Raw genomic sequence first — 12136 nt, 5'->3', positions numbered from 1 at the left:
ATATAATTGATATGTACTGACTCAACTTTGTCATTTTATTTTCCTGTGGTTGGTTTCCTGTTTTTCACCCGTGTTTGCCATATGATTTCTTTCTGTTGTTATTCTGGGAATTGCAGTCCTTTTTGTCTCTCTCTAGTATGTCTTTCTGTTATTTTCTATGGTTGGTTTGTTAGACATGAATTTCTTCAGTTGTTCTTTGTCATGGAAATATGCTATTTCTCTATAAATTTTGAAACAAAGTTTTGAAGCATCATCAATCTGGTTTGAAAGTTGTATTCTGTCAGGGCTTGAAATACTTCACTCCAAGTCATCTTAACCTGAGAGTTTGCACTGAAAAGTCTTTTGTGATTCTAATGGACTTTCCTTGATAGGTGTGTTTTGTATTTTCTCTAACAGCTTTTCAAATTCTGTTTTTATGATGAATTTCTGGGATCTTCATTGTTATATACCTCAGTATAGATTTATTGTGGCCATGACTATATGGTGCCGTATATGCCTCATTGATCTGTATATAAAATTTTCTTTTTCATGTTTGGGATACTTTTTGCTATTACTTCTGTGAATAGCTTTTTTATGTCATTTGTGTCAAATCCTGCATTTTTATTGATGCCTATAATTCATATATTTCTTCTCTCTGCATCATCTTGAAGCTGTTAAATTATCATTTCATGTTCCCTTGTATTTTTAAATTCATGATCATTTGCTGTGCTCTTGTCTTTGAGGTTTGAACGTCTATTGTCAGCTTCATTCAAATGGCTTTTCCAGCTTTCAAAGGAATTTTTTGTTTCCTGAATATCAATTTGAATTTGTTTCATCTATGCTATTTATTCATAAATTGTTCACTCAATGTTCCCATCATTTTCCCATGTTCCTGTGGGTTTTTTTTTTTTTACATCTATGTCTTCTCTAACTATGATGAGCAATTATTTTATTAAATTTGTCATTTGTTTATTTACCTGAGAGATTATTTCTAATCTAATTTCCTCTACAGACTTATGGATTTGTTTCTTTATTTCATTTACTATCTTTCTGGAAATCTAATGTGTATGACATCTAATGTCCTCTATTTCAATGTCTCCTGTACCTGTTACTGATGAATTGGATGTTTGAGATTGCATTTTGCTTTTCCTTTTATCATTTTTTTCCTCTTGGGTTAATATTTTGGACTTTTCAGTCCTAGTAGTATAAGCTGTTCATCATTTGTGTCTTAGGGTGCTACTTGTATGGGTGATATTTGTTCAATTTCTGGGTCCTACATTACGGGGGGGGGGGCAGTTACCTGAATTCCTCCTGCATAACCTGTTGGGTGGGTCTTATATTCTCCCTAGTCTGACTAGCCTAGGAGTGTTTATGTAAGCCAACCCTTAGCTCCACCGTTACTGTGGCTTTACGTTTTCCACACTGCCAAATGTACCTGGCTATGTTGTGCATCTCAGCTGGAACCTGATAGAACTGTGAAAAGGAGAGGAAGAGGAGGAGGACTGGTGACTGAAAAGATAAGAAATATAAAATATAAGTAACCTTTATTTTGGGAATGCGGGGAGAGACACCCCCGACCCCCTGGGGCATGGCATCTCCACCCCGGCCTGCCGGCAATCTCTCCCTGGAACATGTGGCATGGGGGAATATAAGTAGCCTAAGCTTACGGCAGTGCCCTAAGGCCATTAGAGATGCACAGGTATTTCATTGGCACACGTTTGGCAGGTTTCAAAGGGTGGGGGTATAGGGTTACAGGTAAATCTCTAGGGGCGGGGGAGGCAGGAGCTCCCTAATTCCACCTGAGGCTTTTCTGGCTACAGTGTCCGGTCTGGGCCTGCAACCCTTTCAGAACCCTACTGTGTCACTTGGGCACCTTCTTGTCCTTTTCAATTTCCTCCAAGTTGGGGAAGTTCTTATTGGCACTCTTCTCAACCCACTCAATATTCTCACATGGAAGAAGTACTCTTCCACACTCTTGCCAGTCTCACCAAAGTCCTACAGCTTGAGTGCAGGGAGGATTTGCTGCTTTTCCTTTGAACTGAGGTCCTCTATTTCAGGGGAGAACTCAAAACAGTATCATAGGTCCGCTGAAGCTCTCTGCATGGGTGAGGTATTGCTGAAGCTTCCACAAGCCCACTAGTTTCTACAGGTGGTGGAAATGGTGGCTGATTGTCCATGGGCTGCTGAGGTCTCTAGGATGAAGAAGATTGATGACCAATGATCTCTCTGTCCAAAGAACCCTGGAGTGAAGAAGGTGTGGCAAACAATGATCAACCAGTCCATGGTCTCCCTTGTGTACAGGGCAGAGCTTCAGATGATTCTGTGGGCTGCAGAAGTCTCTGGGTTAAAATAGAAGGTGATGCTTAAAATCCTGACAGACCCAGTGGTTTCCAGGTTTAAGGAAAAGGTGCTACTGATGATCCAGGTAGTGGCAGAAGTCTTTGGGATGGAGGAGTGGTCAACTCTCATATTTTATTCATACTCAATTCACGGGTAGGAAAATATATTATATTCTTTGAAGTTATGAAAGCCTCTAGTCTGTCAACTATATACCAGTAAATTAATTAAAATTATTTTCAATGAATTAAATTTAAGAGGGAAGAAAATTATAGGCCAATCAGCATTTATCTATGATTTTGAATCTTTTTCAAATGTCACTCATTTTATTTTCAGCAAAACTCAAAATTAGTTTTTTAGTGTATGATAATCTTTAAGAATGTTGCTCTACTGATAACAATTATAGCAAATGACTTATTTGATAAAAGAGGTTGTTATTTAGAACATTTTTTAACATCCATAATTATTGTTTATACTTGTCTTTCTTTTTTCTCTCTGTCTCACTGTCTCTTTCTCTTTTTTCTCTTTTGCACACACAGTACTGTTTATCTAAACATGACAAATCTTTTATGTTTTCAATAGTGAATATGGAATAAAAATTTTAAGAATTTGAACCATAGGTTTGTCCATAATGATAAATCTTGAAAACTTTATTTTATGGAAAACATAAATACATTTTTTAAATTAGTGCAAAACCTTTGTGAAATAATATTTTCAAAACCTATAAGAATAATACATTGAAAACATATGTACAATTGCACTTGTGATTTTTAATATATTGCCCTATCAAATTTTGTGCTAGTTTGAAGTAAAGTATGAAGGATTTTCAGAAAAAAACTCTCATATCTAATGTCTATTTCTTTACTATTATCTACAATGCATATGCTATCTGTGTGTATATTGAGAGATTATTGAGAACTAAATATAAATCTATATTTAATACTATACCTAAGTTATATGATTAATGACTATGACTATCAATATAAATATTGTATGACAATAGTATATTTTAGCAAGCAATAAATTATTATTTTTAATTAAATAATTTTTTAATGAATAAGGGAGAGTTTGAGATAAAAGAGGGCATAACAACATAACAATACAGGTCAAACGTGACAGTTTCAGCAACCTACTGCTTCACCACCAAATAACCCGACTTAACAGTAGTTACCATAGTGTCTTTTTTCCTTGAAATATTTGAATATAACTTCATATGCTATAGCATCAAACATATCAAGACAGTGTAACACCACTCAAGTGGATGAAAGCATTGTAGAGTATTTAGAACCAGCTAACAGAAAAATGAACAATGGTTTCTATTTTGTCCCTTTGCCTATAACAATTTTTTGTTTATACTACCACATATGATAAAATCCAGCAAGATATAACATGATAAAACCAATGGAGACAGAAGAGCCGTAGTTTGGTGGGGCTTTAAAACAAGATGGTATTAAATGAACACTAGCTATTATGATGTCTTGTTTTCTTCAAAATATCTGTTCATTGCATCACAGGCCATAATATTGAACAGCCCAGAATAAAGCCATTCCAATTAATGAGTGAAAACTTTATAAGGCTTCAAGGCCACATAATGGGGAATCATGGTTACCACATACTTTTATATATTTGAATAATTTCCTACACTAGGGAAACTATTCGGTGTTCACAGATGTGACTTTGATTTATTTCACTTATGAGTATGGTTTCAAGCTGCACCCATGTATTGATAAATATCTCAATGTGATCCTTCTTTATAGCTGAGTAGTACTCCATTGTATAAAAATACCACTACATTTTTATCCATTCCTCAGTTGATGGACACTTGGGTTGTTTCCAAGATCTGGTGATTACAAATGGTGCTGCTGTAAACATAGGTGCACATATATCACTGTGGTGTGATGCTTTCAGTTCTTCTGGGAATAGCCTAGAAGTGGAATAGCTGGAACAAATAGGACTTCCAATCCCAGTTTTTTGAGAAATCTCCAGACTGACCTCTACAAAGGTTATACCAGTCTACACTCCCACCAACAGTATAGGAGAGTTCCTTTTTCCCCATAGACTCTCCAGCACTTGTCGTCTATTTTCTTGATCCTAGCCATTCTTTCAGGAGTGAGATGGAATCTCAGTGTGGTTTTAATTTGCATTTCTCTAATGACCAATGATGACGAACATTTTTCCATGTCTTTATTTGCCATTTGTATTTCTTCTTTACTCTCAATAAATTATTTTTTAATTTGCAAATGTAATTTATTTTTCTAATATTTGTTGGGAGCCGCGGCCGAGCCCAGTCGCCTTACTTGGCGGACGTGAGGCCTGTAGGAAGAGCAAAGCCTGAGCTAGATTACCCCTCCCATCGAGTGTGCTAAGATGGCGCTTATTTCCTGCTTGGTAAACAACCCGCCCTGTAAGATCTCCTGCTTCCTGCTTGGTAAACAACCCGCCCTGTAAGATCTCCTGCTTCCTGCTTGGTAAACAACCCGCCCTGTAAGATCTCCTGCTTCACAACCCGCGCTGTAAGATAGTCTGCCTAGCAACAACTGATGTTAGCCAATCAGCCCGCATCGCGCGCTTTGAACTGATTGGCCACTGTAACCCTATAAAAGTGAGTGCCTCTCCCGCCACGGAAGAAGAAGCAGAAGAAGCAGAAGAAGCACGCAAGGAGCCGCGGAGAGCGGACCGGTAGAGGCTTCGGGACAGACTGTAGAGAAGAAGCACGCAAGGAGCCGCGGGGAGCGGACCAACAGAGGCTTCGGCCGGGAGGATTCCCGGGGCAGGCTGTACGGAGAAGGAAAATAAAAGAAAAGGTTGTCCACTGCCAGACTTTGTTGTGTGTCCTTCCTGCCGGCCAGGAGTGACACCGACAAATATTGTTTCAGATTTTGGGGATTGATACTAGGAAATTAGACAGCAATGGAAACTCATATATGTTCCAAATCAGCATCACAGAATTTTTTGGTAATAATGATCATTCATCTGAAACCAAACTAGAATTATTGATAATAATAATCATTCATATGGAACCAAAACAAAATACTTAAAATAATATTTCAAAACCATTTTTTCAAACTTTAGTACCATGAGTTGCAAGATTTTAGCAGAGAAGTTTCCAACACAATAAATTAAATTTCCAAAGAAGGAATACAATCAATCTATTAATTAATTCAAATATGCATAAATGTGTAAATATGTAAGATATGCATTTAACCACATGTATTTAAGGAAATTCATGTGGATAGAAAAATGATAACAAAGCCACCAAAAATGTTATCAGTTGCTATCCGTGAGTCATAAAATTTCAATTTTTTCTTCAATACATATATATTAGCTGACAACAAAAATACTTTATTTTTGCAATAACAATTGCTTAATTTCAACAACAACTTTGGATTCAGCATCTTAGAGAAGCAATTAAATTTCATTTTGTTAACTGATATACATTTATGCCTCAACTACTCCTTTATTCAGTTTGGGTTAAGGCAGGACAAAGACATTTGTACTGAATGTTTTCTTTTTTGTTATTGTTGTTTGCTTTTTAAGTTAATACTGGCCATTCAATGGTGCTTAATGTTCAGCAAAGTATGGGAGGGAGAGGAAACCTGATAACAGAGTAGACAAGAAAGTAGCTTTTACTAAATGAGATAGGTTTAGTCTTTCTGTGAAGTAAGAGTTAATGTGCACTACTTCCATTCATAGAAACAATTTACAGCTACAAATCACATAATTATATGAAAAAAATCAGAGAAATTTCTGACTGTCATTAACTGTCTAAGATTTCACAGTGAAGCTGTTGGACTGTGATATTTGAAAATGCCTCTACTCTCTGCATTTTAACTTGAAAAAGTGAAAATTCCCATGTAAATGCATAAAGTAAAACACAGTACATATATTTTCATGTTTTAATAATATCAGTAAGGCATTATTAATATTTAAGTCAATTATTACTAATTGTATTTACAATGATGCAAACCTGCTATTTACTTAGTCTTTGACTTATGTTATGGATTAGAAACTGGTGGTCCACTTAACGCCAGTTGGATTACATCAGCATGACACTGAGCGAATATGCTCCATTTGAGGAAAGTTGCCAGGATAAATATGTGGAGAAGAAGGGAGGTATTAAGGTGCTGAGGTGTTAATGCATTGTTGCATTGAGGCATTGTGGGTTCTCCCACGGGTTGCTGTTTGAGCCTCTGGTTCTGCTGGAGACATCCAGCATTGCTTCCTGGCTCCGGAGGGGAAGACATGTGCTGCTTGGTCTCTGGGATGAACTCGTCATGCTGCTTCTGGCACGTACCCGACTGTAATTGTCATCAGAGGAGCTCGTGGCCTCCGTGTTGCCAAGCATGGCTGTGGTGCATTTCATCCCTGGTCTGTTGTGAGTGTGACTTCTCAGCCCCAGCATAGAAGTCTCATCCCACCAGCACAGCTCCTTCATCCTGCTGGCACAGACTCTCTGGCTTCACATCACTGACCTTTGGGTCTTCCTGGCACAGATTCGTAAAAGAGACTGGCTTGAGTCCTTCTTGTGGGCTCTGGACCTCCAGTTGGACTCGTGGGAGGCATTGTCATGAGCTCTGGGTTTTTATCTGGACTCATGTGGGACATTGTTGTGGGATTCAGGCCCTTGACTATTCTATGTGTTTGGTGGTGCGGATAGATTTCCTGCATTTTCTTGTGTTAACTCCCGGTGACCATTATAAAGATAATATTATAAAGTCCATGTCCTGATTCTAATTGTTCTCTACACAACCCCTGACTACAACACCTTAGTACTGGAATTTGTGTATGAGTGAAATATAGGGTATTAAGAAGGAAAAATAAGCGTTACAATATGCAGTTACCTCACTCCATTATGCCTTTTCCTCTTGCGATCTGACCTTGTAGATATTTCGCTTAAGCTTCTGAGGATGGCCTTCTCACATCCCTACTATTGTCTCCTCAAATTGTTTACCAATCCCTCTTAAGTGACCAATAAATTATAATCAATTATATGCAATTTAAAAATGAGTTTCCAGAGCAATTGTAACATAGTAAAATATATTTCTAACAAATAAATAAAGTCATAAAATCATGCTTTCTGTGTTTAGTCAGGGAAATATATTAATATTTATAAAATTTAACTCCTCTTTCTGTGTACAATTATTGCTATTTTCAGAAATGTTTTTATCCAAACAAAATCAAGAAACTGTTTTATTTATAAAAGTATATGTGTAAGAGATTGTAAGAAGTAAGCACCCAAAAATGGAGTGTCAGAACACATACAAAGTGAACTGCAGCAAAATGTATAAAAAATATGCTTGCAAGTTGTTAGCTAAACATACACAAGGATGACAAAGATCAAATTGGCTTGAGTGGGTTTCTGGAAATGCTTATTTTTTACTTTTTAAATTTCTCTTCAGCATAACACTAACTCCTGATACCGCAATATTTTATGCACTTGAGAAAAATACAGTCTTCCTCACAATGTTCACAAAGGCTTGCTTGACTTGCTGATTTCGCAGGCTATAAATAAAGGGGTTAAGCATGGGTGCTACAGACGTGTTTAACACAGCAACTCCCTTGCTTAAAGATACCCTTTCTCTTGCGGAAGGTTTAATGTACATAAAAATGCAGCTGCCATATGAGATGGAAATGACAATCATATGTGATGAGCACGTAGAGAAGGCCTTTGCCCTCTGAGAAGTAGAAGGAAACTTCAAAATTGTTCTGAATATATATATATAGGATAAGAATATTAATGTCAAAGTGAACATGAGCGTAAACACAGCACAAGAAAATCCCATTGTCTCTAGGAATTTTGTGTCTGAACAAGAAAGCTGTAGGAGGGGAGAATAATCACAAGTAAAATGGTCTATAATATTGGATCTACAGTAATCAAGTTTTAAGAGCAACATGAGAGCAGGGAAGATGATCAAGAATGAAATCAGCCAGGAAGCAAAGACAAGTGTTGTGCAGACTTTTAGATTCATGATGGTCATGTAATGCAGAGGCTTGCAGATGGCAATATAACGATCATAGGACATGGCAGCCAGAAGATAAAATTCTGTGACTCCCAGCAGAATGAGAAAAAATAATTGAGCTATACAATCATTAAAGGAAATGGTTTTATCTCCTGAAACTATGGTGCCCAGAAACCTGGGAATGCTGACAGTTGTAAATGAAACTTCTACTAAGGAGAAATTCCTCAGGAAGAAATACATGGGAGTCTGGAGGTGGGGATCCAGCAGGGTAAGTGTGATAATGGTCAGGTTCCCAGTGATGCTGAGCATGTAGGTGATAAATAGAAACACAAAGATGACAGCCTGGAGCTTCGGGTCATCAGACAACCCCAAAAGGATAAACTCTGTTATTTCTGAATGGTTTCTCATTCTTTAGTTGTAGTTATTTTTCTCTTGCAGAATCTACAGGTGAAAAAACAGACTTGTAGTGTGATAAGCTTACAAGAGTGGATCTTGGATTGTGCTCAAATAGTATATCATGCCCATATTCTAGGCAAATGAAAACATTTTCTGATAATTACAATGATCCTTTACTTTTTGTTATTACAGAGTAAAACTGTGTAGTGAAGGCACATTGAAGAATAGTTTAGTTTCAAAACTCCAAAGCCATACCACCTGACTCCATTTTTAAAATACATTGTTTAAAAGAAAAATACCAAATTCTGACCAGAATATTAGAGGTAAATTGCCTCTTCGACATTATTAGTTATAGTGTGAATTTGTACAGTCATAATGAAGAAAACCATAAAAGTTCCCAAGAAAACTAAAAATAGAACTACCATATGATACAGTTATCCTATTCCTTTGTGTATTTCCAAAGGAAATGAAATCAGCCTAGAAAAGAAATATCTGTATGCCCACATTTTTTGTAGCACTACTAACCATATCCAAAATATTAAATAAGCTTATGTGTCTATTAAAAGATGAATGGATAAAGAAAATGTGGTATATACACAAATTGGAGTATTATTCATGAAAAACTTTTGCAATTTGCTACAAAATGAATGGAACTGAAGGACATTATATTCAGTGATAAAGCCAGATACAGAAAAAGCAAGTTTTACTTGTTTTCTCTTGCATGTGGAAACTAAAATAATTATCCTGAAAGTAAAACAGTGATTAATGGGTATTAAGAATGATTGGTGGGAGAAAAATAGCTAAATATGACCAATGCATACTGTGGAAATATCACACTAAACTCTATTAATTTGTACAAAAATGTGGATGATTAATTTTTTTTTAACTCCTTGGTATTCTCCACCTTGAAGCGGTAGGCAAAATTGTGTCAGAATATATTTTGCTCTCCAAATATTACCTCTTACCTTTAAGATTTCTTCTCAGATAGAATCATCTTCATGTCATTGCTTCAGTCTCTACACATTAATCCTTTGAGTAAAAGTTTATTACACTGAAAATTATCAAAAATAGAAAAAAATACATTACTTTTAAGAAGTGATCACTTTGGCCTTAATGACCTATTAATTTTTACAAACTAACACAGTTTTTCGAGCTACGACTTCTGGTATATAAGAAGTGAGATATCCTGAAATCCTTATCATGAGCAGCTCACATATCAGAAATAGAGGGGAGCAACATATACAAAACAATGTGAAGTGCAGGGTTTAAGCACGATATATATTGCATTCGAATGTCTTTCAAATTTTCATGATATTAATCTCTCAAATTTATGTCTCAGCCTTATTCAAAGTTTTCCTCTGTTTACTCTAACATTACCATTACTGCTATTTGAGAAAGATAAAAATATTTCAAGAAAAATGTTTTGTAGTTTCATTTAAATTAGGGAATAATAAATTTTAATAATGTTTTGTTTTAAAAAAAAAAACAAAATTTAAATGACTTTTCCATTGTTTATGTTCATATGAAAGATTGATAATGTCCATTTTTAAATTTTCACCTCTTGGGTCTGAAATCATTTAATCTTCTGTGCTCAGGTTTTTTATCTGTGAAGTTTCTTCCTTAGAGAAGTAAATGTCATATGATAGTTGAATGCATAAAACAAATTAATTTATGTGAAGCATTTAGGAAAATGATTTTCATTTAATGAAAGCTGTATAGTTTTGTTTTATACATTTGTTTGTATATTTATAGAAAATGTTCCGAACCACTGAGCTAAATCTCTGGGATTTGTATGATTTTTTTATGTTAAAAATAATTTTTGGACTAAAGAGTAATTATTTACATAAAACCAAAATAGAATAGGAATACTTGATTGTATAGTATGTGTCACATTCATACAATTATATTTAGCTTTCCTTCTTTTACTTTGTCTAAATGGCACTGACCTGTGCCACTATTTTATATCTGTCTCCTCTGCCTGATTACCACACACACATATGTGTGTGCACACACATTCGCTGCCTACTACCATCATTAACTAGTATTTGATCACTGAATTTGAAGCATGGTAAATATTCATAGAACATTAAAATTGCTTGCTCACATCATTTCTCTGCTCCTCGCTAGTAATACCCTTAACCTTTAAAATAATATAGACATCAGTAATAACATAAAATGTATGACTATTATTAGTTTTATGAGTAGGGCACTGTAATAACATCTCTAACCACTCTTCCCCTAATCACATTTCACTGTGTAAACTACTAACTTAACAAATGCATAGGAAACTCATACTCTTCCCCACTCACCACATTTAGACTATACTGAAATCTCTATTATGTTGTGCATTCTTGAAAATTAGGGCTGGGTCTTCAAGCCATTTCAACATATTTCAGTTCATATCATAATATATTAGATTTAAATGAAACATTTTAATTAATTTGTGCTTAGTTGGTTGTTGAGTTGCATCTTTCATTAGTCATATTTCTTTAGTGTGTAATATATAAAATACATCTGAAAGATAGATGATAGATAGATAGCTTAATATTTGTTTTGGGAATGTGTTTCTCCCATATTAGTCACTTTACAAAAGGTATTTCCATATTTTCTCTGAAATTTTCAATGTAAATTTAAAACAAATGATATGTCAATTATTGACATAAATTTAAAGAAAAATTGATAAAATATTTATTTAATGGATCCTTCTACACTTTGAAAGAGTGAGATAAAAGCATTTGCTTTCAATTTATTTGTGGTGTGTGGTTGTTCATATGCATGCTGGTTTTGTTTTTAACAATGTTTAAATAAAGTAGTAATTGCAAAACATAGGTTTATTTTCAAGTTTTACTCAATTATCTCATCTTCAGTTAAATTCTCTTGAAGATCATAGAGATATTTTACAAAGCATATCTGCTTAAAGGTGCTTTATTGGGTGGATCATAATTTTTCTTCTACCTTACAAAATTAAAGAGCTTATTGGACCTTAAATACATTATAGAAAAGGATAATTATTTACAGCAATGTGTAGGAAGTGTGGGTCAGCTTCCTATTTATACCCATGAATACGTCTGGCACTGCACAAGCATTTTGGGCCCTGGTTCATGACATAAGTGTTCAATCGAGAATGTCTCAGGCCTGAAAGTAGAAAAGACTCCTCAGGAGAATCCACTTACCAGACTTATTTTATTACTGTTTCTTTTTTACTGTATTTTGTAATTATAATTTGTGATTCTGTTTAGAGAAAGAAATAGTTTAATTTTATTATTGTATCATTTATACCAATCCTCATCGTTTATACTAGTGTACATACAAACAAAGTGAGGTAAAAGCAGGCTTATCAAATAAAACTTATAGTAGTTTTATAAATAGCAATATATATGTTTGCAAGAGTTTGTACAGAGCCTCAGATGTTCATAATTTTTATTCATTAGTTAGTCACTTATTTAATTAAGAAACAAGAAATT

The 12136-nt window shown here is 35.0% G+C and overlaps 1 protein-coding gene across 1 annotated transcript; it reads right to left on the bottom strand.

Moving 5' to 3' along the window:
- Positions 1–7745: 7745 nt before the first annotated feature.
- LOC100716287 (olfactory receptor 6C1) lies at positions 7746–8684 on the bottom strand. The gene has a single exon (XM_003476002.1). It carries the CDS (start codon positions 8682–8684, stop codon positions 7746–7748), a length of 939 nt encoding a protein of 312 aa, XP_003476050.1.
- Positions 8685–12136: the final 3452 nt, after the last annotated feature.

This window comes from Cavia porcellus, unplaced genomic scaffold (assembly GCF_034190915.1).
Source record: "Cavia porcellus strain 051 isolate PalLab524CR breed Dunkin Hartley unplaced genomic scaffold, mCavPor4.1 scaffold_8, whole genome shotgun sequence".
NCBI lineage: Eukaryota > Metazoa > Chordata > Mammalia > Rodentia > Caviidae > Cavia > Cavia porcellus.
This window is presented reverse-complemented; position numbering and strand designations above follow the sequence as displayed.